Genomic DNA, 19,405 nt, shown 5'->3' on the forward strand with positions numbered 1-19,405 from the left:
CTTCACTCATTCAACAAATATTTACTGAGTGCTTGACAAGGGCAAGGACATGCAGACACATATATATACCCGATAAGTCAGAGATGTGAGGTCCGAAATGCCACTGAGGGATCCCGTGAGACCCTCAAACTGCAGGTTGGAGTAGACACCTACCAAGGAAGCACTTTCGAGATTTATACAGCTGAGTAATCGAGGCTGTGTGGGCAGAGATCAACAGAGCAGAACTGCACCCAGAAATAGACCTACACACAGGTCCCCTGATTTCTGACAAACGTACTCAATAGAGCAAAGATAGCCTTTTCAAGAAATGGTGCCAGAACTGGAGGCCCATAGGCAAAAAATGAACCTTGACCTGAGTCTCACACCTTATACAAAAATGAACTCAAAATGGACACCATGGATTGAAATGTAAAACGTAAAACTGTAAAACTTACCCCCACCCCCCCAAAAAAACACAGGAGAAAATATTCAGAATCTAGGTCTAGGCTAAGAGCTCTGAGAATTGATACCATAAAAGGAAATATTTATAAATTGAACTTCATCAAAATTAAAAACATTTGCCCTGGGGAAGACCCTGCTGAAAGGATGGAAGACAAACTGCAGAGTGGGAGAAAATGCTTGTAAACTATTTATCTGACCAAGTATCTAGAAGAACTCTCAAAGCTCAGCAGTTTAAAAAAAATACACAAGAGTAAAATAAGCAATCTAATTAGAAAATGGGCAAAAGACATGAAGACACCAAAGAGCACATACAGGCGGCAAATATGGCGTGAAAAGATATCCAACGTCATTAGCCATTAGGGAAATGCACATTAAAACCACAAAGAGATATCACCCATCAGAATGGCCAAAATGAAGGAGTAACAACACCAAATGCCAGTGAGGACGCAGAGCAATGGAGCACTTGTGCATGCCTGGTGAGAACATTAAATGTGCAGCCACTCTGGAAAATAGTTGGGCACTTTCTTAAAAAAAAAAAAAGAAATATGCAACTACCATATGACCCAGGAACTGAGCATTTATCCCAGAGAAATGAAGGCTGATGTTCCCACAAAAACCTGCACAGAGACATTCACAGCAACTTTATTCATAATAGCCCTAGCCTGGAAACGACCCAGGTGTCCTTCAACCAGACTGGTTAAGGCCCCTGTGGTGCACAGTCACCGTGGACTACTCCTCAGCTATAAAAAGGTGCTGGACTTCCCTGGTAGAGCAGTGCTTAAGAATCCGCCTGCCAATGCAGGGGACACAGGTTTAAGCCCTGGTCCAGGAAGATCCCACATGCCGCGGAGCAACTAAGCCCGTGTGCCACAACTACCGAGCCTGTGAGACACAACTACTGAGCCCGCGTGCTGCAACTACTGAAGCCCCCACGTCTAGGGTCTGTGCTCCGCAACAAGAGAAGCCACCACAATGAGAAGCCCACGCGCCGCAACAAAGAGTAGCCCTCGCTTGTCGCAACTAGAAAAAGCCCACACACAGCAACAAAGACCCAATGCAACCAAAAATAAATTTTAAAAAAGGGGACTTCCTTGGTGGCACAGTGGTTAAGAATCTGCCTGCCAATGCAGGGGACACGGGTTTGAGCCCTGGTCTGGGAGGATCCCACATGCTGCGGAGCAACTAAGCCCGTGCGCCACAACTGCTGAGCCTGCGCACCTAGAGTCCGTGCTCCACAAAAGAAGCCACTGCAGTGAGAAGCCCACGCACCGCAATGAAGACTAGCCCCTGCTCGCCACAACTAAAGAAAGCCCGCACACAGCAATAAAGACCTGACGCAGCGAAAAATAAATTTTAAAAAAGTTTAATTAAAAAAAAAAAGCAGACCACAGATGTGTCCACAACCTGGGCAAATCTCCAGAGAATGATGCTGAGTGAAAAGCCAGTCCCCAAAGGTTACACACTGTGTGACTCCATTCGTCATATTCTTGAAATGACACAAATATAGAAACAGAGACCACAGCAGTGGGTGCCAGGGGTGCAGGATGGGAGCTGGGACAGGAGGGAAGCGGGTGCAGCCATAAAAGATGAACGTGAGGGATTCCTGTGGTGATGGGACCGTTCTGTAGCTTGACTGAACCAATGTGATATCCTAGTTGTGAGATCATACCAGTGTTTTATGTTACCTATTAAAACCTGGGGGAGGGACTTCCTTGGTGGTCCAGTGGTTAAGACTCTGTGCTTCGCATGAGTTCGATCATGCAAAGGGGGCATAGGTTCGATCCCTGGTTAGGGAACTAAGATCCTGCGCGCCCGGCAGTGCGGCCGAAAAACCAAAACAAACAAAAACTTGGGGGAAACAGGATAAAGGGTACATGGGACCTTTCTGTATTATTTCTTACAACTGCATGAGAATCTGCAAGGGCCTCGTGAAAGAGTTCAGAAAAAGAGTGCTGGGGAAGGCTTCAAGAAGGAGGTGTCATTTCTGGGAGAATCTTTTAAAGGATGGGCTGCATGTCACTAAGTAGAGGTGGGACTCCAGGTACAGTCCGGGGGGAGCAGGGGTGAGGTGGGCTGAGAGGGCTGTGCTCACTCTGAGGGTGAATTCTGCCTTCCTTCTTCCTATAATAATTTTCTCAGTAGAGATGAAAGCAGCAGCTTAATGAATACTTCCAAAGTAGAAATTAATTTTATAGAGAAGCATTAGTGGGTCAGAGCAAGAGGCGGATGCCCTTCCTCCTGGACCCACTCCTCTGGCAGCTCCCCCAGTGCCCCCCGTCCAGGCGGCTGCACAGAGCTCCCCTCCACCCCTCCAGTGCCCACCTGCCCACCGGCCTCCTCCTTCCAAGTTCACGGCAAAGGAGGAGGTGGGGCTTGAGCCAAGGTCTGGAGGACAGAGGAGAGGGGAGGGTTGCTGGGTCAGAGGCGTGGGTAAGTCCCAGCCTGGCCAGGACCCGCGGTGAGGGGGCCGCCTGGACTTCACTAGCCTCGTTGAAAACCTTGATATGATTCCACCTTGATTTCCCCAAGAAATGGCTCCAGGGCTGGGTTCCGGGCACCAGCACAGCCCTCGACAGGCTCTCGCCCATCCCTTCCAACAAGAGTGAATCAGCCATTAGTGCTATTTATGGTTGTTTAACTGCACACACACACACCCTTTCTTCCCAGACAACAAGACTGTGCCATTTACAGCTGAAGCATTCTATTTTATTTTTAAATTTTTTTGGCTGTGTTGGGTCTTTGTTGCTGCACGCGGGCTTTGTCTAGCTGTGGCGAGCGGGGGCTACTCTTCGTTGCGGTGTGCGGGCTTCTTGTGGTGGCTTCTGTTGCAGAGCACGGGCTGTAGGCACGTGGGCTCAGTAGTTGTGGCTCGCGGGCTCTAGAGCACAGGCTCAGTAGTTGTGGCACACGGGCTTAGCTGTTCCGCGGCATGTGGGATCTTCCCGGACCAGGGATCGAACCCGTGTCCCCTGCACTGGCAGTTGGATTCTCAACCACTGCGCCACCAGGGAAGCCCCATGGCTGAAGCATTTAAAGCTGTTCCTGCCAATGCCTCCTGTGCTTCCTGCCCTGCTCCTCACCCTCCAGGTCCCTGAGCTCTGCATCTACCGGCCTTGGGGATCATTCCCTTGGTTGATGGGGCTCTAGTCCAATCGTACCCCTGCCCTCGGGGTATGGGCAGGACACACAAAGGCCATTTCCCTCCAGATCCCTGTGTTGACACTGCATGCACATGCACACACACGAATATGCACACGTACACACACCCCCCAGACTCATGTTGCAGCGTTTGGGAAAAGGACTAAACCAGACACCTCCAGTTCTTCCTGCTTCCACTCCATCCCATGTCACCTCGTTATTAAGTTAGCAGGCACATAACAGACCACTCAGGCCACCGGAATGCTCTCCCCATCCTGCTCTCTAGCTTGCCACCCTCCCTCCAAACTCAGGTCAGCAAAGTAGAGCAGGTGCTGCGTGTTCCCTGAGGCGCCCACAGAGCCCGCCAGGCTCCCAAATAGGACGGCTGCCTCGTCCACCCAGCCTGCCCGTCCTTCTGTCCACTGCTGACCGGCCAGGGCCGAGGCCTGAGTGACTCCGCGGTGGCCGATGACAACCTGGTCAGGGTCTGGGAGGCACCCAGGCACGAGGACTCTGCCCATACATGCTTCACACCGACTCACCCACACACATCTTTTTCTTACAAGGGGGACCATAAACTCTGAAATCACAGACAGTGCTATTAAAGTGTAGAATGACAGCAATAAAACCCTTTACTATGTTTGTACACCTTTGTTTCCAGACATTATGGACACCTGATAGTTTGAATATAATGACACAGAAAAAAGTCCTCACCCACTGGGTGAGAAAAAAGACTGTCTTAATTCATTCAGGCTGCTCTGACAAAATACCAGAGACTGGGGGGCTTAAAGAACAGACAGCATTTCCCACAGTCCTGGAGGCTGAGAAATCTAAGATCAAGATGATGGCAGATTCCTTGTCTGGTGAGGATCCGCTTCCTGGTTCATAGACGGCCAGGTCCCAGTGTGTCCTCACATGATGGATGGAATGAGGGTGCTTGTATGGGGTCCCTCTTAGGGGGACACTAATCCTTGTGAAGTGGGAGAGGCTCCGCCCTCATGACCTAATCACCTCCCACAGGCTCCACCTCCTCATAGCATCTAATTGGGGATTAGGATTTAACATGAATCTGGAGGCAACACAGACATTCAGGCTACAGCAGCCACCCCAAGAGAAGACAGTGAGGAGGAGGCACAACGTGGAGAAGCCATGAAAAGGAAAGGCTCTGAGGTCATCGGGGGTCGGGGAGCCACAGAAAGAGGCAGGGATGAAGTGCTGGGTCAGGAGACAGAGGACACATGGGGTTACTCTGGGGCCCAAGAAGGGTCACATCCTGTTTTGGCAACACGGCACAGGGAGCTATCGTGAGCCCCGCCCCCAGTAAACAGCTAGGAATGCTAGAGAAAATATAACAAGCAAAAATTTTTACACAGCTGAACTCACACACACAAAGAAGGAAAATTCCCTAATGTCCGCAGTGCCTAAGCGATTGGAAACCAGAGCCATGAGCACAAGGGTATGTATTAAGGGGGGCAGGAGGGGATGGTGGGAGTTACCAGAAATAGGCCAGGGGTGTAAGAAGAGGCTTCAATCAATGCACCAAGGCAACCCATTGCAGAGATGCACCCCCACAGAAAGTAAACTAAAAAAATCACTCGAGGAGGGGAGAGTAAGCTTCTGCTCAGGACACTGAGTGGTGGGAAAAAATCTCCTTTGAAATATGAAAATACCCTAGGCCTACACAAGTTCAGTGTCCAACTGACACCCATTTGATACACAACTCCACAAGCCAAAAATTAAGGACTGTATTTGGACCAATGATACCACCAAGGCCTCCAGAAAAGACCAACACAAAAGCTCCCTAAGAGGACATTTCGACAAACTTCATGGAATTCCTACTAAGAAGGACTTGTAATAAAATCCACTGTAAGAGTCACCAGATCAGACAAACTGAAGGCTTAGTAATACCAAGAACTCAACAAAACTGAAAAAGACTGACTTTAAAATGTTTAAAGATTTAAAGCAAGAACTATGAGATGATGAAGAAAGAAGAAACTATGAAAAAGAAGCAACTTTTTAAAACTTCTAGAAATGAAAAGTTAGTGGATGAATAAAACTGTAATTCTCTTGTAAAGGAGAGAATTAGTAACTTGGACAAGAAATTATCCAGAATGTAGCACAGAGAGATAAAAATATCTTAAAAAAAAAAAAAAGAACAGGTAAGTGAGATGGCAGATGGAATAAGAATGGCCAACATAAGGCCCACATAAGACTAACAGGAATTCTAGAAGAAATACAGAGGATGGGGAAGAGACATGATTCAAAGACATAGTTTCGCTACAGAAGACTATTCAACGAGTGAGAATTTTTCAGAGTTTATGAAAGACAAAAACTCAGATTGGCAATGAGTGTTGAGCAAAATAAAAATAAATCTAGATACATTTGATTCAAACTACAGAATACCAAACACGCAGAGAAAAGCATAAAAGTAACCAGGAAGTAAAGAGATTAACTACAAAAATGAGAATTATCTAACAGCAGACCTCTTGATAAGCAAAATAGAGCCAAAAGATAATAAAAATACTATCGTCAAAGTGTTAGAATTCTATGCCCAACCAAATATCTTTCAAGACTGAGTATGAAATAGAAGTATTTTAGACAATATCATTTACTGAAATAAACCACTAAAAGATGTATTAATAGATCAGCGAGAAGGAAACTGAACTCAGAAGGAAGGAGCAACACTCAAGAAGCAGTGATAACAGACTGGAAAATGTGCAAATGAATCTAAATAAGAATTAGCTATGAAATTAGTCAGCTTAGGTGGGGAGATGATTTTAAAAAGATGAAACTGAAATAGTAACTGGGTAACAATAGTATGCAAGGAGTTGGAGTTGAAGCTTTCTAAGATGCTTGTATTATTCAGGGAAAGAATATAGTGATTAGTTTTAGACATTGAGAAACATGCATGTTAAAAACGTAAGAGTGATCATTAAAATAATAGTAATAGAATGTATAACTTCCTAACCAAGAGAGAGAACACAGGAATTAAAAACTCAGAGAGAAATCAACATTAAAAAATAGAGGGATTTGCCTGGCAGTCCAGTGGTCCTATGCAGGGGACCATGTGTGGGTTTGATCCCTGGCTGGGGAGCTAAGATCCCACATGCCTTGTGGCCAAAAAAACAAAACATGAAACTGAAGTAATATTGTAACAAATTCAGTAAAGGCTTTAAAAATGGTCATCAAAAAAAAATCTTAAAAAAAATAAATAGAAAAAAGAAACAAAGAAAAGGCATGGAGGGTGGGATAGAGATGCAAGAGGGAGGAGATACGGGGATATATGTATATGTATAGCTGGTTCACTTTGTTATAAAGCAGGAACTAACATATCATTGTAAAGAAATTATACTCCAATAAAGATGTTAAAAAAAGAAAAGGTCGGGTTTCCCTGGTGGCGCAGTGGTTAAGAATCTGCCTGCCAGTGCAGGGGACGAGGGTTCGTGCCCCGGTCCGGGAAGATCCCACATGCCGTGGAGCGGCTGGGCCTGTGAGCCATGGCTGCTGAGCCCGCGCGTCCAGAGCCTGTGCTCCACAACGGGAGAGGCCACAACAGTGAGAGGCCCGTGTACAGCAAAAAAAAAAAAAAAAAAAAAAAGGGCATGGAATATAGAGAGCATAAAATACAATGACAGAAATAAATTCAAACACATTAATAACCATAATAAATGTAACTGGATTAAATTCACAAGTTAAAAAAAGATTCCCAGATTCCATTTTTTTAAAAAAAGGTAGCTATAGTTCATTCAGAAGAAATACACCTAAAACATAATGGTGTAGAAAAAATAGAACTTACAGCAAAAAGCAAGACATCAGAATAAAGAGGTCATTATCAAATGATAAAGGTAACAACTCATCACAAAAAATAGTTCTAAATCTTTATGCATTCATATTCAAAATCTAAAAAGCAAAGTGACAGATTACAAGAAGAAAATTTAAATGTAGAATTATAATGGGTGATTTTAACACATCTTCATCTTAAAGAGATGTATTTAGCAGACAAAACAAAACTATAAAGGATATAGAAAATTTGAACACCACAATTAACAAATGATCTGATACTTTTTTTTTTCCAAATTGTGGCAATCTAGTAATGGATTAAACTTACAACCATCAAAAAAAATAGAACTGAAAATATCAGAACGTATCCTATACGGCAAAAAAATAAGCATTTTTGTGAAACCTTTCCATTTGTTTATTCAGTGATGGTATAAAATGTCCTTCCTGCTGCAAGTTATAGTTGAAGTTTTAAAGTCTTCAATCTAATGGATTCAACATCTTCACCCAAAAACTGCAGCATATACAATTCCTCTCAAGTACTCAAAAAACAGTTACAAAATCTGATCATTTACTTGGCACAAAAGGAGTCTCAACCAAACCCAGGGAATCAGTATCATGTCCTGCATGATGACGAAGGATGTCCCCCAAGAGCTATCTGACAGCTAGTTGGTTCCTGTGTCTCCATTCACTAACCCTAGTTCCCAGGAGTGATCTAAAACACGCCTCTGTCCCTTGCAAGTGTCAACTAACTTGGTTAGTTATTATTTGTGTCTAGCATGTACTCAAAAAACCTTTTGGTAGAACGAAAGAAATACAGTTCAGTGAAAGCATTTGGGCAATCTTCAGGAAGTTGAAACTAAACTAAGGTTAACTATTTTCAACCTTTTGAGATATTCCACCATAGAGAGAGTACTAGAAGAAATATACGCCCCCCAAAAAGGGCAAAAAATTTGAGCTTTGCACAAGTGAAGTGGTATATGGGGGTTTGGGTGCATGGACATGGCGTGAACAGCACAGGAAGCCAGCCAGCAAGGAAGCTGTTAACCAGAAGGGACAATTCCAGAGGGGTTAATACTATCAGCCTTCTTTAAGCGTCTCATCTGTCTGTGGAGAAAGCGACTTTTCCAAGACACGCCTCTACAAGTTCAAGAGGACCAGAGGGCCTGTCTCTTCTCATCCTTCTCAACTGCCTTTTAGTTCACTGCAGGGTTTCCTGCCAAGGGGTGGGAACCCCAGCTGGGAGACAGGGACGGGCCAGGCAGGAAAGGACCTCTGTGTCTTGCTAAAGGGCTAGACAATCTGGCCCAAGGCAAGTTTGTTTGTTTAAGCCACGGTCAGATCTGGGGACTACAGAAGGTAAAACAGAAAACGGAACGACCAGAAGTACTGCATCCTTTAATGTGGTGACCACAGAGTGTCTGCCCTCAAATACTCATTTGAGAGGTGAGTGAAAGCGTGGATAAAGTCAAAATGTTTAAGAGGTTAAAATTAACCATTTTAAAGTGTACAATCCAGTGGCATTTAGTACATTCACAATGCTGTGCAACCATCACCTCCATCCAGTTCCAAAACACTGTCATCACCCCAAAAGGAAACCCCAGCCAGTCTCTTTTGTCCCTCCCCTGGTCCCTGAAAACCACTAAGCTGTTTTCTGTCTATGGATTTACCTGTTTGAACATTTCCTATAAATGGACTCACACAATATGTCTGCCTTCTTTCACTTGGTGTATTTTCGAGGTTCGTCCATGTAGCATATACCAGTGAGAAAGAACTTCTAAGACGGTGAAAGCAGAGCAGCAGGCAATTGAGGGTGGGGAGAAGGAGGGGTAAGGATAATTGCCATCGCTTAAGCCGGGGTGACTAAAAGGACAGTGGCACCGTTAACACAGCTGGGAAAGACAAAAGAAGGTACAGGTGGGGGCAAAGGTGACAAGTCTGTACCTGGACAGTCTGAGTTTGAAGGGTGACCAGAAACCCACCCTGGAGGAGGCCACCAGGCCGCTGAAAGCACAGTCTGCAGCTGCAGAGAGAAGCCCCAGCGACAGAGCCGAGGGGCACAGAGATGCACCGTGTGACTGTCCTCCGAGGGGCATAGACACATCTGCAACCACGCCTGTCGTGGAGACACACGCACAAACTGCCCTGGCCTTTCTCAGAATGTGGCACATCGTCCACTTACCAGACTTCAGAGGTGAACAATAACCACTACGGCTCAGGACAGAGAAAACATTATCCTCCCTCTAGAGCGAAACCCACAAGAAAGTTTGCTCTGGCTTTGCTACAAAGGGCCCATTCACGGAGACCCCAGCTCGAATTCTCTGATAAGCATCTCCTCTGCCACCCCTGAACCCTGTGTCGCTGGTTCATCCTTCTCTGCTTCCAGACGGTCCACCAGCATACGACCCTCCTCAGACTCTCAGTTTCATGCTTCGTTGAAAAGTTTGGTGTCAATATGCAGCCCCACCAGTCTGACTGCGACTCTGGAGATTAAATACTGTGATTGTGTCCCAAGTGAGCAATCCTTCTGAGTAATTTTAAGCTGTAAAGAAAGGGAGGGGCCAGCGCCCCACCCCCTCCTCACAGCCAGCCTGCGCCTCCAATGTCAGTGATCATTTCTCACCCCAAAGAGCTTTTTGTGACCTGATGCCAGGTCCTTCACAAATCCATTTGAATGTGTGCAAAAGAATCCCTGCTCGCTTTCAACACATGTATTTACTTATGTATGCTATGCATAAGTTACCTATTTATACAAAAACAAACACGCATATAAAATTTATAAAATATACTTCAAAGTTGTTGTCTGTACCCTTAAGGTCAGGCTCAAACTGGAAATTTTGAGAAAAGGAACCATTACGGCCTGCCTCATGGCAAACTCGGACCAAAGGGAAAAGAGGGAAGTAAGTGATTAGAACGCGTAAGTGTAGAGGTGAGATCACAACCAGAGGAGGGTCACCCACCAGGACAAACCTGCCCAGGTTCCCCCTCCTCCGCCGCGAAGCTCGGCACGGCTCCACGCTCTCATTTTCATCCGCCACTCACCCGGTGAGTCCCCGATGTCCCCCGAGGGCAGGCACTGCTACAGGCACCCCCAGTGACCCGGAAGGAGCCCACAGAGTATTCACAAAGGGGACAGTGACGAGGGACGAAGAAACAGAACGTGCAGCACTTTCACGGAAGTGGTGACAGACGCAGAGTTTACCCAAATCCGTAAGGTGTCGGATCAGTAAACAGCTTGAGGGCAGCACCTATGCTGCCATATTCACATCCGCTTCCCCCAGGGCCCAGTCAGGGCCTGAGGGAAGTGTGGGTGGAAGGGCAGATGGACGGATGACCAAGGACTGGCTGAATCAGGAAACAAATCCAAAGGAACCATGAAGTGCTAAGTGAGGCTGTTGGCAGGTGACACACTGGCTTTAGCCATCATCTTAAAGCCCTCACCAACAGTTTTTAACTTCATCAATAGGCAGGATATTTTCCAAGAGAACATTCAGCTTTAATCTTATAATGGAAATCAACAACAAAGCAGGATTTGCATTACTGTAGCAAATGAAAAAAAAATACATATGCATTGTCTAGACTGCTTTGCTAGAACACATTGGCTCCTTAAAATTTTAAAGAAATCTGTGTTTAAATCATATTGGCTACATCATTCTCAATGGTGAAAAACTGAAACCATTTCCACTAAGATCAGAAACAAGACAAGGTTGCCCACTCTCACCACTATTATTCAACATAGTTTTGGAAGTTTTAGCCACAGCAATTGAAGAAAAAGAAAAAAGGAATCCAAATCAGAAAAGAAGAAGTAAAGCTGTCACTGTTTGCAGATGACATGATACTATACATAGAGAATCCTAAAGACTCTACCAGAAAACTACTAGAGGTAATCAATGAATTTGGTAAAGTAGCAGGATACAAAATTAATGCACAGAAATCTCTTCCATTCCTATACACTAATGATGAAAAATCTGAAAGAGAGATTAAGGGAACACTTCCATTTACCACTGCAACAAAAAGAATAAAATACCTAGGAATAAACCTACCTAAGGAGACAAAAGACCTGTATGCAGAAAATTATAAGATACTGATGAAAGAAATTAAAGATGATACAAAGAGATGGAGAAATATACAATGTTCTTGGATTAGAAGAATCAACACTGTGAAAATGACTATACTACCCAAAGCAATCTGCAGATTCAATGCAATCCCTATCAAACTACCAATGGCATTTTTCACAGACTAGAACAAAAAATTTCACAATTTGTATGGAAACACAAAAGACCCCGAATAGCCAAAGCAATCTTGAGAAAGAAAAACAGAGCTGGAGGAATCAGGCACCCAGACTTCACACTATACTACAAAGCTACAGTAATCCAGACAGTATGGTACTGGCACAAAAACAGAAATAAAGATCAATGGAACAGGATAGAAAGCCCAGAAATAAACCCATGAACATAGGGTCACCTTATTTTTGATAAAGGGGGAAAGGATATACAATTAGAAAAGACAGCCTCTTTAATAAGTGGTACTGGGAAAACTGGACAGCTACATGTGAAAGAATGAAATTAGAACACTCCCTAACACCATGTACAAAAATAAACTCAAAATGGATTAAAGAGCTAAATGTAAGCCCAGACACTATAAAACACAGGAAAACATAGGCAGAACACTCTATGATATAAATCACAGCAAGATCTTTTTTGACCCACCTTCTAGAGAAATGGAAATAAAAACAAAAATAAACAAATGGGACCTAATGAAACTTCAAAGCTTTTTCACAGCAAAGGAAACCATAAACAAGATGAGAAGACAACCCTCAGAATGGGAGAAAATATTTGCAAATGAAGCAACTGACAAAGGATTAATCTTCAAAATTTACAAGCAGCTCATGCAGCTCAGTATCAAAAAACAAACAACCCAATCCAAAAATGGGCAGAAGACCTAAACAGACATTTCTCCAAAGAAGATATACAGATGGCCAACAAACACATGAAAGGATGCTCAACATCACTAATCATTAGAGAAATTCAAATCAAAACCATAATGAGGTATCACCTCACACAGGTCAGAATGGCCATCATCAAAAAATCTACAAACATGGGCTTCCCTGGTGGTGCAGTGGTTGAGTCCGCCTGCCGACGCAGGGGACACGGATTCGTGTCCCAGTCCTAGGCCCGTGAGCCATGGCTGCTGGGCCTGCGCGTCCGGAGCTTGTGCTCCACAACGGGAGAGGCCACAACAGTGAGAGGCCCGCGTACCACAAAAAAAAAAAATCTACAAACAATAAATGCTGGAGAGGGTGTGGAAAAAAGGGAACCCTTGGGCTTCCCTGGTGGCGCAGTGGTTAGAAGTCTTCCTGCCAATGCAGGGGACACGGGTTTGAGCCCTGGTCTGGGAAGATCCCACATGCCGCAGAGCGGCTGACTCTGTGTGCTACACTACTGATCCTGCGTTCTAGAGCCTGTGAGCCACAACGGCTGAGCCCATGTGCTGCAACTACTGAGGCCCGCGTGCCTAGAGCCCGTGCTCCAAAACAAGAAAGGCCACCGCAGTGAGAAGCCCATGCATCGCAAAGAGTAGCCTCCACTCGCCCCAACTAGAGAAAGCCCGTGCACAGCAACAGAGACCCAACACAGCCTAAAATAAATAAATAAAATAAATAAATTTATTTTTTAAAAAAGGGAACCCTCTTGCACTGTTGGTGGGAACTTAAACTGATACAGCCACTATGGAGAACAGTATGGAGGTTCCTTAAAACAGTAAAAGTAGAACTACCGTATGACCCAGCAATCCCACTACTGGGCATATACCCTGAGAAAACCATAATTCAAAAAGAGTCATGTACCACAATGTTCATTGCAGCTCTATTTACAATAGCCAGGACATGGAAGCAACTTAAGTGTCCATCGACAGATGAATGGATAAAGAAGATGTGGCAATATATACAATGGAATATTACTCAGCCATAAAAAGAAACGAAATTGAGTTATTTGTAGTGAGGTGGATGGACCTAGAGTCTGTCAAACAGAGTGAAGTCAGAAAGAGAAAAACAGGGCCTCCCTGGTGGCGCAGTGGTTGAGAGTCCGCCTGCCGATGCAGGGGATGCGGGTTCGTGCCCCGGTCTGGGAGGATCCCATGTGCCGCGGAGCGGCTGGGCCCGTGAGCCATGGCCGCTGAGCCTGCGCGTCCGGAGCCTGTGCTCCGCAACGGGAGAGGCCACAACAGTGAGAGGCCCGCATACCGCAAAAAAAAAAAAAGAAAGAGAAAAACAAATACCATATGCTAACACATATATATGGAATCTAAGAAAAAAAAAATGTCATGAAGAACCTAGGGTTAAGACAGGAATAAAGACACAGACCTACTAGAGAATGGACTTGAGAATATGGGGAGGGGGAAGGGTAAGCTGTGATAAAGTCAGAGAGTGGCATGGACATATATACACTACTAAATGTAAAATAGATAGCTAGTGGGAAGCAGCCTCATAGCACAGGGAGATCAGCTCAGGGCTTTGTGACCACCTGAAGGGGTGGGATAGGGAGGGTGGGAGGGAGATGCAAGAGGGAGGAGATATGGGGATATATGTATATGTATAGCTGATTTACTTTGTTATAAAGCAGAAACTAACATATCATTGTAAAGCAATTATATTCCAATAAAGATGTTAAATAAATAAATAAATCATATTGGCTGAATAACAGACACAGGCAGCACACACCCATCATCTGCTGACACAGGGTAATGAACAAGCGTAATGTATTTTCCAGCTCACTGGAAGAGAAGCCTCTCGAGAAAAATGTTACCACCTTATTTTGTATTCTAGTAATAATATACCTCGCTTGGACCCATAAAGGGAATTAACGGCCAGCTCATCGGCATGGAAATTATAAAAAATAGCTTTAGAGCAGGGTTCAACAAGCCTTTTCCATAAAGGGCCAGAGAGCAAACATTTCAGGCTTTGCAAGCAAGACAGCCTCTGTCACATCATCATCTTTGCTTTTTTAGGTTTATTTTCTGTGTGGTTCTTTTTTCCCCCCCAACAACGCGATGAAAAATGTAAAAACCATTCTTAGTTCCCAGGCCATACAAACCGTTGCTGGCCGACCCCTGCCTTAGACCATGGTAAGAAAGAATAGGACACTTGGAGTCCCAAGTCCCTCACAATTCAACCCAAGGGGCAAATCCCCGTCCATGTCTGATTTACCTCCTTCAGTCTCTCCAGCTCGTTTTGGAGGGCCTGTTTGGATATTTCCACTTCAATCATCTGCTGTCGTAGAGTTTCATTCTCATCTTCAACTTTAGCTCTCTTTTCCTCCACAGTTTCAAGTTCATGGTGCAACCTGACCGACACATCTTTGGCCACCTGCATCAACCCACAGAGACTGTCATCAGGATGGGAAGCTTTCTGTGTGCTAAGGGTACCTCCAAACAACTTCAGAGGCAGAATCATTAAGGAATATTATATTACACCAAAGAGCAAAGATCCTGGCAATATTAACAAGCCTAGTTTTAAAGGAGGAAAGTTTTAGTTTGAAACATGAAATCCACATTAAGGGAAAATATGACATTCATCTGGATTAAAGACCACTTTGCAAGGCCCTGCTCCTTCTAGAATATCAATATCCCAGGAGCACATGCTTTAAATGACAAGTTAAAAATCATCACCATCATCATCAAAAAAATAAACATTTCTGTTCCCCAAAATTATATAAAACCTACCGGCTTAAGAAAAACAAATGAAGTAATTCTGTATGCAGTAGATGTTTCATGTAGTCAAGTTTTAAATTGTCTACTCTGGTAAAATATTTGAATGCTAAAGGCAGTTAAACATTTTTACTTTCTAAAAGGAAATACGGAAGGAGATTTTTGTGAGAGAAATATAAATCACCTTTTTATCACATTGAATGACATTTTGTTAGTGGTTTATAAATTTGATAGAGTTACAAAGATTCTTTTCCTATTATCATAATGAAAGGCTAAATGAGATTTCCTAAGGACTCGTCTAATAAGGAGGACATTATACATAATTCAGCTCTAGATAAATGACTTGAAAATTGGGGCAGGAGAGAAGCCATGGTGGAGAGGACAAATGGAATAAAGTCTGGGATTTCTTCACCTCATTGCTACTTCCACCAACGATTCTCAAAGACACTTTAGACAATTAGTTATGATCCTATTTCTCTTTCAGTTAAATCACCACGACAAGTCTTACTTGGGTTATGGTACTTTCAGGTGTTCTGCATCCTAGAAACTTGAATAACCAAAAAAAAAAAAAAGTTAAGTGACTATGATCAACTTTTAAAAGTGGTCTTTGACTATAACTGAATTGATAATCCATCTTTAAAATATTCCAGATCGGTAGAAGGAGTTTCTGCACAATTTCTAAAGAATGGTCAGATCAATGGGCAGGTATTAATTATTTTTTTATTGACCATCTATTACTATAATTTCTTTTCTTTTTTGGGGTGGTGGTGGTTAAGATTCCAGTTCATATGAGGGATTTAAGTCTTGGTCCAAAGCCATATGGCTACACACACCTTATAAACCATCACGTGAATGAAGAAGGTTTAAGCTGAATTCTGCTGAAAGAGAGAAACACTAACAGAACGTCGTGTAAGTGGGTTCTGAGGGTTGCGTTTCAGGTCTGAAACTGTACAGAAATGGTACAGAAACCTGTATCTCTAAGACACAATCTAGGCAAATCTGTGGAATTGTACAGAAACTCCCAGCGGCTCCTTTGGGGAAGGCATGTCCCATCCACCCCGCTCACTCACCTTTAAGTCCTGCTCCAGACTTCGGATGAGCTCGCCATCCACCTGCCCGGTCTCTGCCACCTTCAGGCTCTTCTGCTCAGCCTTCCTGAGGCGGTACTGCAGGATTCGGCAGTTTTTATTGGCGCGGTCCAATTCCCGCCGAAGCTCCTGCAGCTGGTAAACATCTTCCTCTAAGTAACTGTCTCTCATCTCTTCCATTTCAGCACGGAGTTCATCCAACTCATCCTACACAAGCCAGACAGAGGAGATTGAGAAGCCAGGTCCATCAGTAAGGATGGAGTCGTCCATCCACCCCTGCTCTGCAATACTGTGAACTTTCTGCACTGTTACCTGTCGGCTTCTGGCCACAACTGTGTGATACGACACAGGGACTCTGGAAATTCTCACGCAAGACAATTATCACCAGATATCTGTTCAGATCTTATGGATCCAGAAGCCAAAAACGAGCATGGATTTATTCATTGCAGGCTCTCAGCATTTACCCTGCTCCCAATCTTTCCTTACATAATCATCACCATAAACGAAGTCATCTCTGCAGATAATTAAACCTTTAGATTCAAACCAAACGCTGACCTAAACCCGCATCTCTAAGACACAATCTAGGCAGTAAGACAGACACTGCCTGCAAAGAACACAAACTTTAGTGGGGTCATAACTGTGAATTGTCTGGGAATCCACATACCCGCAAATGTCCCTAAAATTCTGTCTTGACTCATGATTCTAAAGATAAAACCGGGAGATCAGCTCAGTGCTTTGTGACCACCTAGAGGGGTGGGATAGGGAGAGTAGGAGGGAGACGCAAGAGGGAGGAGATATGGGGATATATGTATATGTATAGCTGATGTACTTTGTTATACAGCAGAAACTAACACACCACTGAAAGCAATTATACTCCAATAAAGATGTTAAAAAAAAAAGATAAAACCTTGTGCGCTGTTTTTTTCCCATTCGCCTGCCCTGCATTTCCCATCTGCACTCCACTCTGGTGTCAACATGAAGACACGCGGGTACAGGAGAAACCCAGGAGTTATTCTTGGCTCCCTCCCTGCCGCATGCCAGGCCCCAGCCAACACAGCGCTGTCAGCTCAAAGTCCAAATACCTGCGGCTCTCCCACCTCCATCCCTCTCAAGAGAGCCACAGGTAAGACTTACACAGGTAAGCCCATCACCTGGGTGCCCCGCTTCCCCTCTATAGCCCAGGCTCCACCCAGACTTACCCTTTTCATAAGTTACTCAGACCTCCTCCCCCTACTCATGCCCTCCAGGGGGCTCCGCATCACACAGAGAAAGTTCTTCCAGGTCCTCCCCAGCGCCTGCATGCGACCCCCTCCTTCCCTGCCACCCTGCTGCTTCCACAGGGTCCAGGCACCTGGAGGCCTTTCACCTGTTATGGCCTCCCCTTCCTCCCCAGCTCTTTGCGGAGCACACAGTCACATGGTCACACAACTTGGAAGGCACACAATGCCACCCCCTGCCACTCCCCACCCCCCAGTCTCTAGTCCAGGCCCTGCCCCTCCCCGCCACCTCCTACCGCAGCCTAAGGTTATCTGTGTTTCTTCCTGTTCATCATCTGTCACCCACCCAGGAAGGTAAGCGCCAGGAGGGCAGACACCTGGTGTCTCCCAGTGTCCAGGGCAGTGTGAGCCACACGGCAGGCCCTCAATAAATATTTGTGGAATGACTACCCATGAACCTCGGTCAACACCTAGAAAGACCAAATCCTAAACAGGACCCAAACCAGACATCCCCGCACATGGCTTTGTTCCAGTCTTGTAGTCTGGTCCTAGGAAAATTCTTCCCAAACCCATAGACACAGCTGCAGCATGTGATGAGATATAAATTCTATTATAAAGACTTCAACAGGAGCAATTTGGAAGGCGGGAGATTAAGGAAAGCATTCTAGGGCTTCCCTGGTGGCGCAGTGGTTGAGAATCTGCCTGCATTAGCAGGGGATATGGGTTCAAGCCCTGGTCTGGGAGGATCCCACATGCCATGGAGCGGCTGGGCCCGTGAGCCACAACTACTGAGCCTGCGCGTCTGGAGCCTGTGCTCCGCAACAAGAGAGGCTGCGATAGTGAGAGGCCCGCGCACCGCGATGAAGAGTGGCCCCCACTTGCCACAACTAGAGAAAGCCCTCGCACAGAAACGAAGACCCAACACAGCAAAAATAAATTAATTAATAAACTCCTACCCCCAACATCTTCTAAAAATAAAAAAGCATTCTAGAACTGTCTTGATTAGTTTGATAATTGATGGCATAAATGCCTCCAGATTAGGGTACACTCGTTCATCTTTTTTTTTTTTTTGCCACACCACGCAGCTTGTGGGATCTTAGTTCTCTGGTCCCTCAGCAGTGAACATTAGGAGTCCTAACCACTGGACCGCCAGGGAATTCCCCATTCCCATTTGTTTTGCTCAATTAATACTGAGGCTCAAGGGAAAAACTCTCCCAAACGTGGACACCCTAACTTGTCAGCTCTCACCCTATTCAGTTTGTTCCTGGAGTCTGACCACCCTTGCTAATCCTGTATTTATTCTTAAAACCAGGGATTTATTTACAATAAAGAACAAGAGCTTCCCAACACCAGAGCCTCAGGTAGACAAGAAATTGACTAGAAAGGAATCTCCTGAAGAGTATCTTACCCTGGGTAAGATTAGGTCCAAGAAGCGTAACAAACGAATTGGGAAACTTTGTGGAAAAAGACAGACTGGTGCCAACCGGGTGAAAACAAGTGTCCAGCCAACCCCACCTGTGTGCAGCCATCACCTATACGGGAAAGGGCACAGATGTGGCACCTCATTCCCCCAAGCCCCAGTCTGTAGGTTCTCCCCCTCTGTCCACACCACTTGACCAAGAGCATTACCTACTCAGTTGACCATGACTCCAAGTGGAGCCTGTTTCAACGGACCACCAAGGAGAACGGATGTTAAAGAGGAAAGCTTTACCAACATTCCTAGTAGTCAAATGAATAAAATGTTTTTGTTCTCATCTGCTAAGTGTTCTTACAGAATTTCTGTACCAGTGATGACAGCCTCATTAAAAATATAAGATGTTCTCATGTGTCTTAAGAAAGGTAAATCTTAACGTTGAAAATGTTATGATGTATAAGCAAGTTTCACTGCTGTTTTTTTCTTCGTGGAGATCTCTTCTTATCAATCTTGTTCCTGGTAGGAAAATTTGTGGGCACTGGGAGTTACTGGGCTGAGCACAGAGGCCGGTCACTGGAACATCCATGAAGAGAATGGACAGGCTGGGCTCTTCAGGTGCCTGGAGA

At 44.8% G+C, this 19,405-nt stretch overlaps 1 protein-coding gene across 4 annotated transcripts in view; it reads right to left on the minus strand.

Moving 5' to 3' along the window:
- Nucleotides 1–19,405, minus strand: part of MTCL1 (microtubule crosslinking factor 1) — a 127,111-nt gene that overhangs the window by 99,608 nt on the left and 8,098 nt on the right. For all 4 annotated transcript variants that reach the window (XM_060118223.1, XM_060118224.1, XM_060118225.1 and 1 more), the window contains exons 2-3: nt 16,131–16,355; nt 14,561–14,719 (exon numbers count right to left, since the gene is read on the minus strand). In XM_060118223.1, coding sequence (XP_059974206.1) covers nt 14,561–14,719; nt 16,131–16,355 — 384 coding nt within the window. The remainder of the gene's footprint in view (nt 1–14,560; nt 14,720–16,130; nt 16,356–19,405) is intronic.

The sequence above is a fragment of the Mesoplodon densirostris genome, chromosome 15 (assembly GCF_025265405.1).
Source record: "Mesoplodon densirostris isolate mMesDen1 chromosome 15, mMesDen1 primary haplotype, whole genome shotgun sequence".
Lineage (NCBI taxonomy): Eukaryota > Metazoa > Chordata > Mammalia > Artiodactyla > Ziphiidae > Mesoplodon > Mesoplodon densirostris.